The 23,386-nt window shown below is 39.3% G+C and overlaps 1 protein-coding gene across 1 annotated transcript in view; it reads right to left on the reverse strand.

Moving 5' to 3' along the window:
• Positions 1–8,827: 8,827 nt before the first annotated feature.
• Positions 8,828–23,386, reverse strand: part of antxr1a (ANTXR cell adhesion molecule 1a) — a 70,305-nt gene continuing 55,746 nt past the window's right edge. The window contains exon 18 of the mRNA XM_079897146.1: positions 8,828–11,269. Within this exon, the coding sequence (XP_079753272.1) occupies positions 10,853–11,269 (417 nt within the window). The 3' untranslated portion in view covers positions 8,828–10,852. The remainder of the gene's footprint in view (positions 11,270–23,386) is intronic.

A 23,386-nucleotide genomic window follows, 5' to 3' on the forward strand; every position in this document is an offset into this window, starting at 1 on the left:
ATTTGTTCCAGATCAGTTCTGCCATCCACACACATTTTTGTGTAGTACAAGAAGTTGTCCAGCCTTTTTTATTTTTGGTTAAAGCATGTCATAAATGATGTGTTTGGGCAGTGTGTACAAGATTTAAAATTATGATCAAAATAGTTAATAAAACGTTCAGTCTTTCTAACTCTCTGGCTGCATTCATTCAACTTTGGCTTGTACAGAGTCGTACAGTGGAAAAAAACACTTTCCAGGAATAGGGTAAAAAAAAAAAACAGGGCATGCAACTCTTTTTCAGGGAGGTGAGCTGTTTTAATTTTTCACATGATATAAGGTTTGTATTTTTGCAGTCATGTTACCAAACAGGCAATACACATTAAATGTATTTAATGATTTTTTTTTTTTTTTTTTTTTTTAGATGGGCCATTCTATAATTTAGGGTACATTTCAAGACTATTACATTTTTCCAAATTATAAATAATAAAATGTTTCATTTTATCCATTTCTGCAAATATTCTGTCAAATTATGTTACTAACCAAACATCCCCCTGAAAAAAAAAGACAAAAAAGTGTTTATCCCAAAAACAAATGACCAGCATCATGTGATGTCATTTTCTGTGGCGGATTTTTTTGAACACGTAGAAAATATCCTCTTAATTTTCTATAGTTTATCTCCAATGACCTATTGTCAAGGAGTGTAATAATTACCTGTCAACTACAGTATGTTGGGTAGTAGTACATTGTTATGGTTTTGCAATATTCTTAAAACTATCAACTATCAAAATTATCTTTAAAGTAGATTTATGATAAAAAAAAAATATATATATATATATATATAATATATATATATATATACACACTGCTCAAAAAAATAAAGGGAACACTTTTTAATCAGAGAATAGCATCAAGTCAGTTAAACTCCTGGGATATTGATCTGGTCAGTTAAGTAACAGAGGGGGTTGGTAATCAGTTTCAGCTGCTTTAGTGTTAATGACATTAACAGCAGGTGCACTAGATGGGCAACAGTGAGACAACCCCCAAAACAGGAATGGTTTTACAGGTGGAGGCCACTGACATTTTTTCCCTACTCATCTTTTCGGACTGTTTTTCACCAGTTTTGTATTTGGCTAGGGTCAGTGTCACTACTGGTAACATGAGGCGATACCTGGACACTACAGAGGTTGCGCAGGCAGTCCAGCTCCTTCAGGATGGCTCATCAATACGTGCCATTGCCAGAAGGTTTGCGGTGTCTCCCAGCACAGTCTCAAGAGCATGGAGGAGATTCCAGGAAGACAGACAGCTACTCTAGGAGAGCTGGACAGGGCCGTAGAAGGTCCTTAACCCATCAGCAGGACCAGTATCTGCTCCTTCGTGCGAGGAGGAACATGATGAGCACTGCCAGAGCCCTACAAAATGACCTCCAGCAGGCCACTGGTGTGAATGTCTCTGACCAAACAATCAGAAACAGACTTCATGAGGGTGGCCTGAGGGCCCGACGTCCCCGAGTGGGCCCTGTGCTCACTGCCCAGCACCAGGGAGCTCGATTGGCATTTCCCATTGAACACCAGAATTGGCAGGTCCGCCACTGGTGCCCTGTGGTTTTCACAAATGAGAGCAGGTTCACCCTGAGCACGTGACAGACAGGAAAGGCTCTGGAGAAGCCGTGGAGAATGTTATGCTGCCTGTAACATCGTTCAGCATGACCGGTTTGGTGGTGGGTCAGTGATGGTCTGGGAGGCATATCCATGGAGGGACACACAGACCTCTGCAGGCTAGACAATGGCACCCTGACTGCCATTAGGTATCGGGATGAAATCCTTGGATCCAGTGTCAGACCCTATGCTGGTGCAGTGGGTTCTGGGTTCCTCCTGGTGCACAACAATGCCCGGCCTCATGTGGCGAGAGCATGCAGGCAGTTCCTGGAGGATGAAGGAATGATACCATTGAAGGGCCACCACGCTCACCTGACCTACGTCCAATAGAACACCTCTGGGACATTGTGTTTCGGTCCATCTGACATCACCTGGTTGCACCTTAGACTGTCCTGGAGCTCAGTGATGCGCTGGTCCAGATCTGGGAGGAAATACCCCAGGACACCATCCATCGTCTCATTAGGAGCATGCCCCGACGTTGTCAGGCATGCATACAAGCACGTGGGGGCCATACAAACTACTGAGTACCATTCTGAGTTGCTGCAATGAAATTTCAGCAAAATTGACAAGCCTGCTGCATCATTTTTTCACTTAGATTTCCGGGGTGTCTTTGAATTCAATCCTCTGTAGGTTGATCATTTTCATTTCCGTCAAACGATGTGGCATCCTTTCGTTCATAACACATTACCCAGTCCATATTAGTATAGATATCCAGCATGATATTTTTCCCCATTGAGATCTGATGTGTTTTCAAAGTGTTCCTTTAATTTTTTTGAGCAGTGTATATATATATATATATATATATATATATATATATATATATATATATATATATATATATATATATATATATATATATATATATATTCGTGTCCTTAGTGACTTTGCTGAGAATTTTACACAAACATCATCAAAGAACTTAAAATAATCACACTGCAGAATAGACCAAAAAATTCAAGAATTCATAAATTCAGCAGGGATTTATTTTATTTTATGACTAAGCTTTGCAACTAGCAGATAAGTTACACTGATAAAATATACAAACTGAAGCCAAGAGTTGTTTTATTGAGAAAGCCGCAGGAACTGCAAACTTCGAAACAGGAACTCTTTGCATGCCATGGCCATCCTGCAGGTCTATCAGGCACGGATGCTCAGGGACATGCACGAGGGTAGGACTGACCCAGGGCTCTTTGATGAGCTGCGTGGCGCCACCGACCTCGCTCTCCGAGCGACGAAGGTGACTGCACGCTCCCTGGGCCGGGTGATGTCCACGAACGTGGTCCAGGAGAGACACCTCTGGCTCAACCCGGCCAATATGAGAGATGCCAAGCGAACCCGTTTCCTCGACACTCCCATATCCCAGGCTGGCCTCTTTGGCTGCGTGGCCGAGGACTTCGCCCAACAGTTCTCGACCGCCCAGAAGCAGACTGAGGCTATAAAGCACATTCTGCCCCGACGTACCCTCTTGGGACATCTCAGTGATTCTAAACGCCCTGCAGAGTGCTCTCTTTGAGCCTCTGCAATCAGTGGAGCTTAAGTTCCTGTCAATGAAGACAGCTCTCCTTGTTTTATTGGCCTCCATCAAGAGGGTAGGGGACCTGCAGGCATTTTCGGTTGACGAAGCGTGCCTGGAGTTCGGGCCGGCCTATTCTCACGTGATCCTGAGACCCCGGCCTGGATGCGTGCCCAAGGTTCCCACCACTCCTTTTCGAGACCAGGTGGTGAACCTGCAAGCGCTGCCCTTGGAGGAGGCAGACCCAGCCTTGGCACTGCTCTGTCCAGTACGCGCCCTCCGTGCTTACGTAGACAGAACCAGGGTTTCAGGACCTCAGACCAGCTCTTTGTCTGTTATGGTGGAAAGCTGAAGGGAAAGGCTCTCTCCAAGCAAAGGTTGTCTCACTGGATGGTGGATGCCATTGCTTTGGCATACCAGCAGCAAGGTCGACCATGCCCCCTTGGTGTGAAGGCACACTCCACCCGGAGTGTGGCCTCCTCTTGGGCTCTAGCGCATGGCGCCTCTCTAACAGACATCTGCAGAGCTGCAGGCTGGGCGACACCCAACACATTTGCGAGATTCTACAATCTCCGAGTGGAGCCAGTGTCCTCTTGTGTACTCGCTTCAACCAGCCGGTACTAGATTCAGCTCAGGTGTCTTCGCTTGCTCGCCATTCCACTCCTCGGACTGAATACGTGCGATATTCTCCTCAGGTGAGCCTCCCCGCAGGCCCTGAGTTCCTCCAGCGCTGTTGACGTCAACGCCAGAGTTATGCCACCGGCAGCTTTCGCGTTGGCTAGGTGCCTCTATGTGCATGGTTCCCCCCTTGGGCGACCCCCACATGTGTATTTCCACTGTAAGCCTCTCTGAGCATCTCTTTCCCTTGGCAAGCCACCTTGCCACCCCTGGGGTTGAAACATTCCACCCTGCGGGCTGGACACCCCAGTGATTCTCAATATGCAGCCCCCTCTCAGGTCATATGTGTATTCTGGCAGACCCATGACATTTCCTTGCCATTGGCTCGTTTTGTAATACTCGAAGGTGAGAGGCTTTCTAACGAAACCCCATTCGTCGTCACAACGTAACGTCTCCGCTCCCTACTCAGGGAATGAGGGTTACATACGTAACCAAGACATTCTGATGATATGACCTGTTTGTCCTTTTAAAATATAGTTCTTTAAGAGCAGAGAAACGTTTAAGCTCTGACTCAAAGGATCTTGGCGGTGTGGATAGATTGAAACCGTGTGTTGTCGTCGTTGTTGTTGATGACTGGATTGCTTTATTGGCTAGAGCAGAAAGTGGGTCAGGGACTGTGATGCTAAACCCAAACTTCACCAAATGAGTAAAGAAAGAAAGCCAACCAACAATGGCCTGTCACTCACAGTAACACATCACTGGCATGCCACCCACTTTGTATATGTTCACTTTGTCAGTTTGGGTAAAATGTCAGTTTACTGCCTAGTCTGAGCTCACTTTAACTCCATTGTGTGTTTAAATTCACTGTTTATCCAGCCACAACTATTTTTCTTTTGGGTGCAGCGTCTGCCAGGAACATAAATGTAAACATTATAGTGGCCCTGTTACCTTTTAAGTTATAATAATAATAATAATAATAATAATAATAATAATAGATAATAGAAAAAAAAGATAATTGAAAAGTTTTCCTGTGAGAATACAAAATTTGGCCTATCAAAACATTTCTGAAATTATGTTCAACCATCTTTCTATACAGTAACACCAACATTAAGCAAGACTGCTCTTGTGCTGATATTCAGATTCATAGTGTGATCGACTGTGGTAATGTTTTTGTACACCAGTTCTGCAAACAGGAGGTTAATGACTTGAGATTCAGACCATAATTGGCCAGTTTGCCAATAGTTCCAAAACAAGCCAAATCATCAATCTTTGTGTGTGATTAAGCAGACTACTGACTGAAAGCCGGTCTGGATTATTGTTAATGTTTTAAAGGGAATGGGAGATGAGAGACTGATTGGATTTTTGCACGTTACGCCCAAAACACACCCATTACTCATTAAGAAAATAGAGACAACCCTTTTAGACCATGTGCCGCGTGCCGATCATTTTTACCGTCATTAAACTAGCAAAAGTGGATTCAGACACGCCCTGAGTGAACTTGTGCCGTGCGCTTTAGACCATGTGCTTAGATCGTTAAAATAGGGCTCTATATGTGTATGGCCCTGTTTTACACCTGGAATTAAGATTTATTTTAGTCGATTGGATCACAAGTGGATGACATTAAATACAGGTGTAAATGGGTCTAAAATGCCACTTTTGGCCACTTCCAGAGGTTGTCGAAAACACATTGCTTTCTGAGTGTAAACGCTCATGTGATCAAATGTGTTCGAACAGCTGCAAAAGATGCAGAAATGAATTATTCCAGAGCAGAAACAAAAGCTGCTTTCCGTTTTTCTGTCGTCTCTGGGTGTGCTCATATGTAAATTGCGTGAGCTTGTTTTGTCCATTAGTTCGAAAGATCTGAAAATAAAACCCCATAGATTTACCTGCCCATAGAACAGAAGCGGTTGAAAGTGGAGAAACGAGACGGATTAAAACACCAGGTGTGAACAGGAATGTGTCTCCCTCGTCTACTAGTGATCTGATCGACCAAAACACATCTTAATACCAGCTGTTTTACAGGGCTGTGTCCAAAGTCATATACTTCCTGAGTTGGATTCTCTTTTAATTTAATACTTACTTCGCGACCATTAAAAAGAGATGTTCTCAATAGTATGAATGTGTGTAGTATGAATGTAATCTGGGCATACTACATTCACCATGTTGTCATTGTCATGTGACTTGAATTATCACTTCACTGCCATTCACAAATCCACTTCCGTGGCCTCATGGGATAGTTAAGTGTCTATTGAATGCACACTTCAGAATCTCGTCAGAAATAGTAGGTGATCCAGACACTTTTCATTTACTGTTACAAAAATATTAAGCATTCAGTTACTATTTTCACATAAGCCTACTGTTTTCTGCCTACTATGGCATTAAGAAGCAACCATTCGGATGTGGCCTACCTGTTCATAATGATCAAAATATAACAGTTTATATTTATGGAATGTTTATTTAAACGATTTATCTGTGCACATCATTTTAAAATCAAGTCCCACCCTACTGTACATTTGTTCAAGAAGCCGTTTCACTCGAAAAGACTATTGCAACTATCACAATCAGGCCTACAATAAACTAGGTGTGTCATTTTGACATGTTAATTTTGTTCAATAAATTATGGGATAAAAATGAATGCAATAAAATATGACAATTATATCCATGACTCATACTTAAATTCCAGGGAGAGGGGGACCGATGGGAAAATGGTGGGAAAAAAGAAAAAAAGTTAAACAGATATCAGGGTCAAAGAGTGAATTTACACCATCTATACAGAACATCACATTATATTTTTGTAATAGATCTGAACAAAACAGGTTACACAGGTCCCACTGCACTGCTGGAGAAAATGCATACTAATCCCAATTTATTTTTCCAGAATAATTTCATTTGCTTATCTTTGGCTGCTCTTGAAACATGTCATGCCAAACCTTGCTGGGCTTGTGCTTATTTCACTGAATAAAACTGGCTTTTGAAATTGGACACATCCATGATGGCGAGAGTGGTTTATAGTCTCTGTCTCATGAGACGCCAGCTCTCTGTGCAAATGTTGACAGAGCGGACTCTGGACTCAATTATACCTGGTCTAAAGGGAACCACTTCAGGAGAGGAGGCCGAGCTGCCGGAAATGTCCGATTCAAAACAACACAGGAAAAGGAAGAAAGCATTTGTATCATTTTTTGTTTATTTCTTTGAGCAGACTAAAAGGAGACATATCATGCTTTTAAATCGTTCCTTTTTACATATAAATCATACATTTGTAGTCTATATAAAGCGGAACTGCAATGCTTGGGTCTGAATTCCTCATTATTATAGCTCCACAGGACCCTTTTCTACCTCTTTTCTGATGTGCGTCTGAGAGCAACTCGTTTTGGTGCGGTCTCTTTAAATACAATTGAGACACTTCATACCCCGCCCCCTCTCCAGGATGCAGAGGTGACACTCGGTTCAACTCCACCCCGTTCGGCCATTTTTGTAGTTTGATAGCAGAGATACGATTATCTAGCGGCACAGAAACTTTTTATTCACACGTTATTAACAAAATGTCAACAACGGAAGACTTGTCCAGCCAGCCTTACATGTTCGAGCCAGAGTCGGAGCCGGAGCGAGATGAAAATGAAGACGACGAACCTGCAGAACAACGTCTTCATATGGATGTATCGCAATGGTGTGTTACTGTATTTACACATGAAACTTTGGTCTTCCGACCTTTTACCACCGTGTCGAATTTATTTTGAATATGTGCGAGGGAGAGAGAGCAAGACAGCGTCTAGTTTGGAGACGGTGTCTTGTTTACACTTTCGCCTGGCTCCGAAGAGAGAGAGTGCGTGCGCGCGACCGGGTCTCTCTCTCTGCTCGTTCTTTCAGTTAAACATGCGCCCTGTCACAAGCGCGGCAGTTCATCAACATTAGACGGTGTAATGAAGCGTGTGGGTTACTACATCCAACAACCGAACATTTTAACTTACCCTCTCGTAACTTCTGCATCTTTTAGCTTGGACTACAAAATTGCAGCGAGAAAAAAAAATGGCGGATTGCTCGAAGTGTTGGGCTGGAAGTCAATGTCCTTATTTGGCAGTTCCGCTGCAAATACTCTGACGTAATAGTTCACAAAACGTCATAGATAACAGAAAAATCGGAAAACAGGTAGAAAAATAAGGCCAAAACAGAATATAAAGATATCAACGAAGCACCTGAAGAGAATAATTTCAACTTTTCTGTACTTCTAAACACTCCAAATATACAACAAAATGCATTTAAGGGCTAAAAAAAGTGGATTTAGCATGATATGTCCCCTTTAAGATCACCTAAAGATCAGGGTCCGGTTGCATAAACCTCTAAGACTAGTCTTACAAGTTAGACATCAATTTGTTTTCTTTAAGACGGTTTCATAAAAACGTAGATAAGCCTACTTTGATACCGAAAACTAAGACTGACTGCCCCTGACTAACTGCTAGTAGGTCATACTAGAACTTAAGACACTGTCTTAACATTATGGCTATGTTTATGCAACCGGCCAGTGATTATATTTTATAACCACATTATGCAGAAATTCAAGTAACCTATGACTCTTTCAAAGCATGTTGTCAACCATGTTGAAAATCAGTCCAAGAATGTCCTGGTAGCGCTTTATTTTACAGTCCTGTTTCGCTTGTACATACTATGTATTTATTGTAGTAATGACAGTATTTTTGTGGGTAAGTAAACTGTAAATACATTGAAAGTGCATGTACTGTAAAATAAAGTGCAACCAATGTCCTTTTAAAACATCATCCAATGACCACATGATTTATAGTCAGCTTCTGGTGCTTTATGCCAAGAACATTTTTTTTTTTTTTTTATATAACAGAGTTGAACTCTTCACATTATAGTATTAAACATACCTCTTACCTCTATTTAACCATGTGGTTAAACCATTTTTATGATGTCACTCCCTTAAATATGACTTCAGAATGATCAAGCCATTATTTTTAAAGGTCACTGTAGAACAACGATTCTTCTCTTGATGAAAACTCCAGCCACACCATCCATGAAACACATGCAAACAGGAGGACCAGTATATGACTTTTATGACAACATTTTATTTCAAAACAATAGAACTTAAAAAAAATAAAAAATACAAAAATAATGTAGTCATGATCCAAGTCATTTGGAGAAAGATTCATTTACATGATTTCTTTGAAAAGCATATATGATTTAACATGGACATATGTGATTTCTTTTATGTTAATTACCCATAAATCCATCATCATAACAAGGTTTTGGAGTTATATAAACAACACTGGCATCATAGTGGGACCGCAATAACTTAGACTCGGAGTACAACGGAAAATGACAAGAACTCTTTAGAAGCAAATGATTGTGAAAAATGACACTGTGATGCATTATGACAATAATATATACAGCATGTAATTATGAAACAAAAACAAACTCATATATCAAATGCATTGGGCTCTGGGTTGTAAATAGTTTCTTTGGCAAAAATAATTTCCAATGCGAAAAGCTAATCTTCCCCTGTGGTTATTCATGGTGGATAAAACGCAGAGGCTTTAAAACTCTTACTGGGAAAATGTGTCATATTTTGTTTTGCTTCTACATTATTTAAAATTGCGATCATGCCACAATAATAATAACTAAAAAATAAAAAAGAAATCACAAAAAAGAAAACCTTGTATAAAAAAAATCTACACAGGGCTACAGAGATTTATACATACAGCATGTGTAAAGTATGATAATTTGAACTATTTTTTAAATGATGTACCCATACACCATTACAACTGTGACATGTGCAAAAAGTAAGGTGATGTTGTTTATAGTTTACATACATTTCAGATTTTTCTTCGATGTTTCAAGTCCGTCCCCATAAACATCTTACTCTCTTCAACATCATCCTAAAGGCAATAGTTCACCCAAAAATTATTACAGAATTTACATTTTTGAGTAAACTATCCCTTTAATTCATCATGTTCTGGTACTTTGTTAATAAATTCAAAGACCAAAAAGTAACATGCCCCAAACCCCCAACCCAATAAAAGCCACTAAAAACACTATTGCACAAAATAATAAATGTCAATTACCTGAATGAGCAACAGTTTTTTGCCTTCCTATGGTAAAGCATTTCATCAAAAAAATGTTTTTAAATGGTTGAATTTTGCAACTGCATTTAGTATGAAAGAAATCGTTTCAAAACATTTTTTTTTCCACCATCGCTAGAACAAAAACACATCAAGAATGATTCAGCCACAATGGGTCATATCTAGATATGTGCATACTTGCATGTAAAATCAGTGTACGGATATTTTCACATAGAAATCATGAATATGTTGGCATTAAAAATTATTCTACATTTACCAACTGAAGTCACATGTACGCTGCACACTTACATCGTACATGAAACCCTTATAAGGAGATGGGCGTGTCTATGCAAATTACAGTTGGGGCATGCAGTCTTTCATTTAGAATACTTCAAATCATTAACATTGGAAGGTTAAAAAACAATCCGTGTGCATAGTATACGCACCTATTGTGAATCTGGCTGATGTTTTTGTGCAAAGTTGTCCTGTGTGTTTAAGTATGCATAATCCTCGTATTTTTTAGCGAATGATTTGACCTGTATATAGTGACACTAGTTAAAAACGTGCATATATTTTCTCAACTGTTCTGAACAAGAAAGCTTTGTTTCAGCTTTCCTCATTTGTGGAAACCTCCTTTATGAGATGATCCCATGTGCATGCAATTGTGAAACATCCATGAATCCATTAATGGAACCAGCCACTTCCATTCTCAAAGTTTGGTTAAACTCACAAATCACTCTTGCTGAGAAACAGGAGCTTCGTACGTGAATTTTCTGTTTCTTTGCAATGCCTAGTGTGTGATTCTTTGTGTTGCTCCTTTTAGAGTTTCATGGAGGATTGTGCTCCATTTCATTGTTCTTTTCACAGGAGCAAATGCCCTTGATGCCACAGGTGAGACATATTTTATTGTGTTAGGCCACACAGCAACGGAATCTTGAGGAGGGTGTGGAAAATGTATATTTCCTGTTTGCTTCCAGTCTTCATCTTTTGGCCCTCATAGTAGTCCACTCACATTAAACACAGGGCCGTGGAGGTGGACGATCTGGAGGAGGAGCTCTGCCTGGAGGCGGGGCTTGAGGGGGTGGGGGCAGGGAAGAAGTAGGTGATGGCGGAAGAGAGGGCAGAGAGTTGGGTGGAGAAAAGAAAATGGTGGTAGGGAATGAAGACCAGACGGGGGGTGGAGAATAGGATGGAGGAGGAGTAATGGGTGGAGATGGGTTGATGGTGTGAGGAGGAGGGGTGGAAGGTACCGGAGGAAAACTGGAGGATAGGGAGTCCGGTGGACTGCATGGAGGAGGGGGCAGCTGGCCCTGAGGAGGGGGTGGGTTGAGGGTCCGTGTGGGGGTGTAGATGGGTGAAGAATGGTGGTTGTAGGATGGATACCGTGGAGGAGGATTAGACTTGGCGCGGGTGAAGTTCATACAGCGACCCTGAGAGAGAAAGATAGGACAGAAAAAAAGTCTTTTAGAATTTAAACTTAACATTTTTCTGAAGAAAATGCTGTGGTATGTTTTTTCCTGTTGACAAGGTGTTGCTATGAAGCAGCTTATGTTATGGGTGATTGTCAGGGTGTTGCTATGTAGTGGATAGGATGTTAGGATGTTCATGGAGGTTGCCAGGGCATTAATATGCGGCGCATATTTTGTTATGCAGTTGCTTGGGTGTTCTGCTTGGTTGTCAAGGCGTAGTTATACAGTGAATAACATGTTTTGAGTGTTGTTAAGGTGTTGTCAGTGCTTACCAGGGCATTGCTATTCGGTACTAAAATGTTCTAAACAGTTTTTAATACTTGCAATGCGGTTGCTATGTGGTTGCCAGGGCATTGCAATGCAGTGTTAACATGTTCTTGGGGGTTTTTGCATATGCAGTTTGCTAGGGATCTCTAGGTAGTTGCTGAGCAGGGTTAACATGTTCTTGTGGGGTTTTAGCATATGCAGTTGCTAGGGATCTCTAGGTAGTTGCCAGGGTGTTGCTAAGTGGGGTTAACATGTTCTTGTGGGGTTTTAGCATATGAAGTTGCTATGGATCTCTTGGTAGTTGCCAGGGCATTGCTAAGCGGGGTTAACATGCTATTGTGGGGTTTTAGCATATGCAGTTGCTAGGGTGCTATAGTAACAGTGTGTAAGCATCAGCACAATGCAAAGAGATTTTTCCATACAATACACAAAGTAGCATGTGGAGAGAGAGGACAGAAAATTGGAAAATTAGATTTTGCGTATCATGACGTATCTCAAGCTTGAGATCCAATATGACTATTTAGACTGAGACACATTACAAAACAAATTCTGTTTACTTGGATTTCAGACCAATTATGGTTGTAAACCCTTAGATGGGTTTGTAAAAAAGTCGCACTTTAGTTTTTAGGGTCCAATTCTCACTATCAAATAACTATTAACTTTGACTTTTGCCTCAATAAACTCATAATTACTGTTTATTAATAGCTAGTAAGGTAATTGTTAAGTTCAGGTATTGGTTGGAATAAGGGATGTATGATCATGCAGAATAAGGCATTAATATGTGCTTTATAAGTATTAATAAAAAGCCCATATCCTAGTGATATGCATGCTAAGCAACTAGTTAATAGTGAGATTGGATCCTAAACTAAAGTGTTGCAAAAAACTAAACCGATTTGAGTAAAATTTTGCTGGGAATTAGTAAATCAGGCCATTGATATTTCATTACAAAATGTGGCACAAATAATAAACAGGCATGTTGCTTCCCTCATGCTGAAAACACTACGGCTTTGTGTTGAGTTGAACGTCAGAGATCTCAAAATAACCATAGCATTGACTGGCAAAACGCCTTCCATTGAATTTGTCATTTTGCAGCCTCGGAAGATGATCGTAAAAAGCTTGTTTTGATGCCATTGTGTAGGACAACGTGGCAAAAGAGAAATGTATTACATTATTTGATTTCACTTCAGATGAAGTGAATAAGCCAGGGACATTCATCTCAAGTCTCCAAATGCATGTGTCTGCAATGATGGACTTTACCGTCAACATGACTAACACACACACTCTGAGGTAGAGTAAAGTGGTGAGAGGCGTCTTTCTCCTCTTTTTCTGTCTGCTGTAGGGAAGTTATAAATGCCAGACCAGTTTTAATGATAAACAGAGGAAAAAGCTAGTTGTTGATGGTTTACTAGAAACGCTTATGGAAAATTAGTGCACTCTGTCCCAATTTCCTGTCAACTAATGAAGAAGTCCCCCGCTGGCCCCATAAAGGCGCACACACATAAACACACACACACTGTTCATGTAGTTAAGAGCTTATGGTATGTACTATATACTGTAATTAAGCACATCAAAGACTGAAAGCATTTGGTATGTATAGCACTATGAGGACAAAACACGCCCACTTAGAGGACAAAACAAAGCTTTCTTCTGCTTCCTGACAGCTATTTTTACCAGGTTTGTACTAAGTACTAATGTAACAAGAAACTGATATAGTAAAAGACCAAATTCAGTATACACCTTATTAATAAAACCTAATATAGGCAAGCAGATGAAGCAGAATATAAACATAACTCACAAAGTTTCACATTAAAGGATTAGTTCACCCACAAATGAAAACTCTGTCATTAATTACTCACCCTCATGTCGTTCCAAACCCGTAAGACTTTTGTTCATCTTCGGAACACAATTTTCGATGAAATCCATGAGGTTTCTGAACCAGCCATAGGCATTGTAACTTTCAAGGCCCAGAAAGGTAGTACCGACATCGTTAAAATAGTCTATGTGTCTCCAGTGGTTCAACCTTAATGTTATGAAGTCATTCTCCTATGCTGTTGACGTATAGTGTAAACAGTGCAGCGCTTCTGCAGGGTTCTACGTAAGAATTGAGGCGGCATTCAGACGTAGAACCCAGAAGCGCTGCACTGTTTACACTACGTCAACAGCATAGGAGAATGACTGAAGAAAAGAAATTGTTCAATCAAGTCCTTATTTTGGGGGGTTTTGTGCACAAAAAGTATTTTTGTCGCTTCATAACATTAAGGTTGAACCACTGGAGACACATATACTATTTTAAACGATGTTGTTACTACCTTTCTGGGCCTTGAAAGTCACAATGACGCTGCTGCCTATGGCTGGTTCAGAAACCTCTCGGATTACATCAAAAATATCTTCATTTGTGTTCTGAAGAAGAACGAAGGTCTTACGGGTTTGGAACGACATAAGGGTCAGAAATCAATGACATCAATTTCAATTTTGGGTGAAATAACCCTTTAAAGGGGTCATATAATGGTACATGCACTTTTACAAGTTGATTGTACTGAAATGTGTGTTGGCAGTGCCTGTACACAACCATCATAAAATGCTAAAAATCCATCCAGTGTTTTTTTTTTAATCTTCTAATATGTTTCCTCCCATCTCAAATCAAGCGTCACAAAATCGACGCCCCTCCCACGATGGTTGATTGACACTGACCCGCCCTCGTGAGCGAGCCGACCGGCGCGTTCATTGTTGATAGCTGGAGCACTAAGTAGAATGGCGTCTAAGCGATTGTGGTGTTCTGTTCTTGCGTGTAATAATGAACACAGCAGTCATATTGATGTTCCTAAATCCGAACCGCTGAAGACGCAGTGGCTGAGTTTGTTTTCGAAGGGAATATTCCCCACGATCAACGTCAATGCTTTCATGTTTGCGCGAATCATTTCACCAGACTGCTTTACAAATGAGGATCAGTAAAAAGCTGATTATTTGCTAAGAAGCTGCTCCTGAAAAAAGGATCAGTACCAACTATTCGTGTTCCTGCTGCACCTCCAGAAGAACTGAAGTGAGTGTAACATTTTATTGATCTTTATATTAATCTTTATATTAATCTTTGCAAATCGCTTGCACGCTTCACAATGAATGCGGCTATTTTTACACTCAGGGTACATTACGGCATGTTTTCTATGTACACGTTCTCAATATAATTCATAATCCCACGATTATAATGAATGACGCGTTATGGTTATTGTGTTATTGTGTTACTACAAGCGGTGTACGCACAGAACAGAGGGGAGGGGTGAGCAAAGCTCATTATCATTTAAAGACACATGCACTTAAACGGTGTGCTGAAAACCGTGTGTTTTCTTACAATACTAATGAGAATTTTTAGTTAAAGTAAATTACAAACTTTTAATTTAGACCCTAAAGAATCATATTAGCTTGTACAAAAATGACATTATATGACCCCTTTAAGTGTTTTCTTTATAATGGGTTTTTTATGGGAAAACGCTTAACGTGAAACTTTGTGAGTTACGTTCATATTCTGCACAATTTAGTGTGATGCCTTTATATTGTGGGCTCATTTGCTTGCCTGTATATAGTATTCATCATCAATAAGGTGTACATTGAATTTGATATTTTAATATCTCTGGTAAGGCGTTTTAGAATGTCCCACTGTTTTTAGTGATTAAATTACTGTGACAGGTTCTGTACTTGGATCACAAGTGCACAAAACTTGCAGTTTTGTTCACATATCATTGTTTTTCTTCTTTTAGGTGATTTAAATATTCTTGAAACGGATGGGAAATTGACAGGCCTGTGATGCAGTTTTATGGATATTTTTCCCTCCAGGTCTCCGCACCAGTCATGTGACTGAAAACTATATAAGGTCAACAATATAAAGTCGAGGAGACCAACCTCTCATAGAAAAAAATGATGGAAGAAATCATAATAGTAAATGTCGAGGAACAGAAGTCCCGCCTTTTAATAAAATAACCAATCATGTGTTTGGTTACCTTGGAATGTGCATGCATAATATATGGTCCTGACAGAAAATAAAAAAAATCCAGTGTGATTTGAGCCAAATAAGCTTTATTCATAATTTTATTGTCAGATTGTATTTGTGATTTGACACATGTTATTAATATCTTGACAAACAGTTACAGAGATTTCAGTGTTTCCCAAATAGCTGGGGTGAATTTTGAAGGGACTTTGGCAGTAAGTAGACAACCAGACAAACTTTCAGCACACTTATTAAAACAATATAAGTGTCCATAGTTATAATAAATTGGCAACTTGTCAACTCTTAAAAAAGTATATAATTTTTTTTATGGTTCTGTTCAATTATCAGTATTTTCAAGAATTGTGTTTTGTGCACTGAATTGAAATTTAACACACATTTATAGACCAAAATAGTATTTTTTATTAAAATTTTGCATATTGTTTTGCTTTTGCAGTCCTTTATGATTTTAGTAGATTGTAGTTTAGACTTTTAAGGAGATTTTTGATTACTTTTGTATGCAAACCAGTTTTGGCATTGTACATTGGCATTGCACTCTGAAATCTAGGTCCTGAAGCAAAACCAGATGAGAAGCAGCCCTCTATACTCCATCTGAACACTGTTGCCTTCATTTCAGAACGCTCATCTGCAGAGTTTCTCTCTGCCTCCATGCTGTCTCTCTCAGAAGTAGCCGGGACAGCAGCCAGCTGTAGTTTCTTTTTAATTTTACAGTCGCCAGACCCAGTTTTTTGCTAAATAACAACATGCCTACATGCCTTCCTCTGTTAATGTCTGGTCTTCCTTCCCATACTTTTGTCATCTGCTCTGTTTAAACTGCCCTTACTGACACCACTTGAGTGAATAGAAAAATGATCACACAACAAATCAAAAACATAATGATACCTTCCTGTTGAAAAGGAAGTACTGATGTTATTTAACCAGTGCACATGTTATGCATATGTGCAGCCAACAGGATAATTACATTTTATGTTATTACTGTATATGCATGCATCTTTACACTGCAATGGTGGCGCAGATGCCACATCTGAAGTGACATACAGTACAGTATACCATGGTGCATTTACAGACTAAAGCAAGATTGTTATCGTTAACTTTCAGACTACTTTTATCTAAAATAAAACTGAGTTTACAAAGAACAAAACTTAAATTGTGTTATTGTATTTTCAGTTAATGCTGGATGGTCTAATTGAATTAATCTCTTTAATCCCAATCTCTAAAGAGAGATGAGGCGGGAATCTATTCGTATATAAAACAGAACAAAAAATCATGAAACACGAAAGGGAATGCAAACCAGCACCATAGAAGCTTGTTTCCGCCACAAAAGTTTACGAGTAGATCTTCGCAATTGCGTGTTAAAATGTCAGAATTGTGAGATATAAACTCGCAATTGTGAGAAATAAACTCGCAATTCTGACTTTTCTCTGAATTGCATGTTTAGGCTATATCTTGCAATTCTGACTTTTTTTCAGTGTTTTTTCCCTTATATTTGGACTTTATAACTCACAATTATGAGTTTTTATCTCGCAACTCTGACTTTATAACACGCAATTCTGACTTTATATCTCGCAATTCTGACTTTATTTCAATGTAAACTCGCAATTGTGAGATGAAAAGTCGCAAGAACCAAACAGAATTTAAATACATAGGATAAATGAGGGATAAAACAAGGGGAAGATGGGACTAATCAATTAAAAAATGAGTAGCTATGAAAGGGCTCTACATTGCGACCGCTTGCGACTGAAAATGACTGTGTGCGACTGATGGGAGTTACCCGATCAAATCTCATTAATAGTAGTATAATACAATCAGAATATAAAAACACAACTTCCATAATGCATCTATACAGTGCAGTAGTTTACTGCGATCGGATGGTTTTCCTGCCTTCAGTCAACAGAGCAACTGTGAAAAAGTTGTGTGTTGTGCTGCTATTGTTTCTTTGCCGGTAAAATAACTGAAAATATTACATTTGGATTATCAAAAACAGGATCATAAATTAGCGGGAGCCTGAAGCAAAAATGACATTACACAAGCAACTCTGCTATTCCTCAATATCAGAACAATTTATACAACAATTCAATAAACAAGTTCATATTAAGTGATTTATATTTTTAAGACCCTTGTTTAATTTTTGCTCTATTTCGCCAATGAAAATAGTTCCAAACAAAGCCACCAAGTTGCATTTCCAACTCAAAAATTGAGTTGTTCATCAATCAGTTACATCATTTTTTTTTTAAGTTTAAGTAAGCAGAATTTACAGATTTTTATTTTGTACAAGACAACATCTGACATAAGAATTTAACAGATCACATCAGTAGGATCCTGTTCATTTGTTCGCTACATTTTACTGCGAATTCATTTTAAACAAAACAAAGTTTGACGCAGGAGAGAAAATAAAAGAATGATGCAGCAACGACTACATGTAATCCATAAATGTTTCACATTGTTGGCAAATGTTTCAACTACATTGAAAATGATTTTAATATGCAAAACTGTTACCCAATCATAGCAGTGGACGTTTAATCTTGAATGAGACACACCCATCAAAAGAGAGTGATCGAAAGAGAGGGTCAAAAATAGGATAGAAAATAGCTTCTAAATTAGGATGTTTTGATAACAGTCTTGATAACATTATAAGTAGACCTCAGAGAACATTATAAAAAAAAATCACCCCTGTATAGAAGATATCATGCATCACTGGACGGCTCAATAAAATATCGTCTGCTTCTAATTAGCAACAGATCCATGTTGTTCGATGATTTTGTATATAGCATCAACTTGACCACTGGACAGAAGCATTTGGCTGCAACTTACATTAAAATGGGTTAATTTTCCATTTTGTTTTTGTTTTCTTTTTTGAAAATGACAGATGTCTTGATCCAATCAAAGCTCGGCAGACATGTATGACCACAGTTGCTATGTAACCCAGAAGACACAACCACTGAACTCACATCATGATAATGTCAAGTATCTGAATCAGACCCACCACTGCAAAAAATGACAATGCATATCCATCAACTGACACACATCCACTAGAGTGCTGACTATGCATTTTTTTGGTAAGTGGCTAAATTTACTGGGTACATTTGTTAACATGAACTAACAATTAAAAATACTTCTAAAGCATTCATGATAACACTTGATTTTACAGTGTCTTTGTTGCGCGTTACATGTTACTGTAGTATGGGGTGGCAGTGGTTCAGTGGTTCATGTAGGTTGTCTACAAACCGAAAGGTTGGTGGTTCAATCCCCGGTTCCACCTGACCAAGTGTCGAGGTGTCCTTGAGCAAGACACCTAACCCCAGCTGCTCCCGACGAGCTGGATCGCCTTGCATGGCTGACACCGCCGTCGGTGTATGAATGAGTGAGTGAATGGGTGAATGTGAGGCAATATTGTAAAGCGCTTTGGTGGCCATTGGGTCTGTGAAAGCGCTATATAAATGCAGTCCATTTAATAACAGTAAATTATGTATAATTACATGCAACTAAACCAAACCCTAATCCTAACCCTATAGTAAGTGCGTTGTTAATATTAAACAGTATCTAAATGCATAATTAGACTGTAACAAGGATATCTTAAAATAAAGTGTATTCGCATTTATTAATCTTAGCTTCATCCATGTTAATTTCAACATTTACTAATACATTATTAAAATAAACAATAGTATCTGTTAATATTATTTAATGGAACTGAGCTACCATTAACTAACAATTAAATATTTTTTATTAACTAACGTTAACAAATATTAAAAAATACCATAACATTGCTTATTGTTAATGTTAGCTAAAGCATATAGCGTGCAAATTTACATACAATATTTTCAGCATAAAAAATCTGTGTGCATACAGGTATATCAAATCGTGCTTCTGGAGTGTGTCAGATTGCTGCTGAATTCTATAGCACTGCATGCTGGGAAACTGCACCTTACAAATTGTGTTCAGCACAGATTTTGTGGGTGAGTTTGCGATGTTACTCAAATTGTTTTAGATATTGGGTGCTAAAAATGCAGACATTGCATGCAAATTAACATCACTATCAATTCAGTCATTGACTGAAATTGTAATTTTGATCTCTCACTTCATGATGCATATTTTTCATTATGTCTTCACTAATCGTCATCAACCAAACATTTTCATCAGTAATTTTGTTAATATTATATGATAAAAGAACATATGTTTTTTTTTTAAAGGAATCAGTCATGATGCGAATACAAGTGTTTAGGTGAGGTGGGTGAAGTGAATGCTTACTTAAATGAAAGATTACAATAGCTTGCAAAGCCCATTAAAAAGTTAGCTCAGTCTCCTGTGCCCCATTATATAAGCAGCATATTTTAAAGCTGGCTTCAGATACTGAAATCTTCCGATGAGTTTGCCAGACAACAACATCCCTATCCGGCACCATAACTGTCTGTGTTTGCTTTACAGCTCACAGCTGTTTATCCGGTGTAATGTTCTGCATATGCGCTTTTATCATCAATTTAACTACCACTGCACCAAAAACACAAACCTAGCAAATATCATTTATCAAACACATAATTGCAACTCTAACAACATTTAGCATTTTAGGGATTTAAGCTACATAATATTCATTTTTTGGACATAATGCCATGGGAACACCAAGTGTTCCAGACAGTTATTGTTTTTTGGAGATATGTACCAATAGTAACACCAAGGTCTTCTTTGAAGTTATGCCATATTCTTTCATATTCAAATAGCATATTCTAAATATTATGGTAATCATACAGTACTATGGTATCAAAGCAGTGCTTCCCACAGGATTTTGTGAGACGGGGGTTGGACCTTGGTCCCTCTAGAGGGGAAAATGTTTTGTATATTTTAAAGTTAAATGCATCAGTTTGGTGAACTTTGAGAGTTGAAAACTAAGAGCTCCAACTTGTTTTCAGTGTCCAAATTGAACAGAGTAAAACGTCTTTGCATTGACTTGTACCTGGACTTTAAAGGTGCAGTATGTAATATTGGCAGCTAGTGGTTGAAATGGGTACTGAAGTCCAAATTCAAAATATTGAGTTGTTTCCCCTTTCCCTCCTCCTCAGACTCGACGTTCACACGGGTTGCCAGATTGAGGACACGCAACAGGAACGAGCGCAATGACAATGGAAGGCTTATATTGTAAATTGATGAGTTGATTTATGATTCCATGGCTACAATACGCTGTGTTTTTAATTGTGCCAACTGGCAACCCTGATGTGTCAAAATACGACTGGTTAAATTGGCAGTGAGTGGGATCACACAGATCAAAACAAAAACAGACATTCCGACACGGAACGCACATTTAAAAGTAGAATAACTGGCTGTAGCATTGGTATTTAGAGAAACAAGTATGTGAACTTAGCATGTTTCCTAAATCTCTGCTTTTTTGTGTGCTTTAGTACAGTCAAAAAAATTACATACAGCACCTTTAAAGTGGACTCAAACCTGTGACAGGCCGCCAGAGTCTAGGTAATTAACTCTTTCCCCGCCAGTGTTTTTGAAAAGAGTTGCCAGTCACCACCAGCATTTTCTATCATTTTCACAAAAGTTTTATGGCCTCCAGATTAATTTGTTGTATGAATATCTGAATATGCAATATATCAATAGAAAGAACATAGCCTCTGATTTAAAATGCATGCATGCCTCATGCATTACTTTTTTTTATCAACACTTGAATGTGGGTAAGTTTTATTTTAAAAAAAAGCAACATTTTGAGCAAAAAGCTGAGAAAATCTCATTTTTGTCAAAGACTACATCTGGATGGGATTCAGAATGATGATGAAAACACAGATGGAGTAGATCGAGTCCATCAACACTCCTTAAGCTTCACTTAAGCTTCTACAGCTCGTCCTGGGTCGACATTTGGCAGTTTTGAATTATATGCTGTTTAATTTTGATGATCACGTCATTTTACATATGCTAGACTTGTGAACACTCAGTCATCCAGATCATCACTGAATATCTTTTACTGTTTCGTTTTGGAGCATCTGGATGTGTTTTTCCATTAGGTATCGGCATGCGTCCAAGTGGCTTCATCCATTGTGGTGAAATGGTGATGTTTTCAACCTCATACTGTGATGTCATCATACTCTATAATCTCTGAGGGTGTCACCTCCCTGATGGTGTTAATCACAGTACTATGTTTGGCTGTCCTCTTGTAAAGCAGTTGTATAATTTTCATGATATACAAGTCTAGACTCTATTCATTCTGTTTTTCTGTTGGATCTTTTAGGCCCATATCTTTTTTAAGCTTCATTCTTGAAATCTGATTGCTTTGTTGAGTAGTCAGTTGTGTTGAGTATCACTGTGCATGTCCTTTTAATAAAAATCATTCTATGATGCAAGCACAAATTCTCGACATCGCTCAGCAAACATCTGATCAACTCCATCTTTCCTGCAGATACAGATACATGGAGCAGGATAGCACAAGACAGTGAGGAAGTGATTTGTTGGTGATTTTGTGAAACATCTCTTTAAGAGGATTAGGTCCAAAGTTGAAGTCAAATGTGACTCACAGTGGGGATATGGCATGTAGAGCTACTAAGCAAGCTCCTCAGAGATAATTAGGGTGTGGGTGTTGAGTTTTGCACTGTGCTTCACATTTATAAATGACAACACCCTCTGCACATGCTGTTAAGTCCAAATGGTTCTGTTGACATTGGACCCCATCTTTTTACTTTGGTAAAATAAAGCTGCACATGTTTCGTAGCGGAGAATATGAAAGCCTGGTTTAGCAGCACATATTACAGGCTTGCAGGAGCCGTCAAGTTATTGGTAGTGCACTGTTCAATGTGATTTATCTTGTTCATACAATCTAGATTTGATGTATTTGGATTTTCTAAGTTTGTGAAAAAATTGTGAGTCATGGTTGCATATGCAAAAGTTGCTGCCAAGGTTGCTAGGCTGCTAGGCTGTTGCAATGTGGTTCCATTCCATTCAAAGGTTTGGGGTCGGTAATACAATTTTTATGATCACATGATCCTTCAGAAATCATTCTAATAGGCTGATTTGAAACAAATCTTATATTTTTTATAAAAGTTAACAATAGTTTTGCTGATTGATTTTTTTTTTTGTTGGAAACGTCTCGGTTACATATGGTAACTCTCGATCCCTGAAGGAGGGAACGGAGACGCCTTGTCGAGACCGGCGAATAGGAATCTCGCTAGACAGGCCAATCTACTTCGAGTGAATAGGAATATAGGAATCCCTACCAAAGAGCCACAGCTGCTGCACCCCATCCAGCACACTGTGCAAGCCTCTACCCCTTCTTGCCTGGAAGGACGATAGGAGGAGGCTTACACAGAGTGTATCTGTCACTGTTGTTCCGTGATAACCCATACAGTGAGGCTATTGGATAACACTGGGAAAGCGTGCCCTTTCTGTTTAGGAAGGAGAACGCTGCGGAAGCCACTTTTTCAAGGAGTTATGTGGGAAATACATATGGACTAGCCTGAAGGTTGTACTACATATGAATATTGGGTGACTTAGCCCAAGGGAAAGACACAGGCTTCCGTTAGGAGCAGCCGTGGAGAATATACACGTCAGCGAGAAGAACACCACTCGACGAACAGGTTCCATTTCAGGGTGTACACACGTCTCGTGGACAGCGCCCGTGCAGAAGTGATGGTGTTAAGTACCTCTGGGGGTAAGTCACCTAGAACCTCCACGTCCCATCCAGGGACCAGACATGGAGTTTCCAGAGGTCCGGACGCGGGTGCCATAGGGTGCTCGGTCTCTGAGTCAGAAGGTCCTTCCACAGAGGAATGGGCCAGGGAGGGACTGTCACGAGGAGCATGAGTTCTGGGAACCAAGTCTGGGTGGGCCAA

Source organism: Squalius cephalus (assembly GCF_949319135.1).
Source record: "Squalius cephalus genome assembly, chromosome: 16".
Classification (NCBI taxonomy): domain Eukaryota; kingdom Metazoa; phylum Chordata; class Actinopteri; order Cypriniformes; family Leuciscidae; genus Squalius; species Squalius cephalus.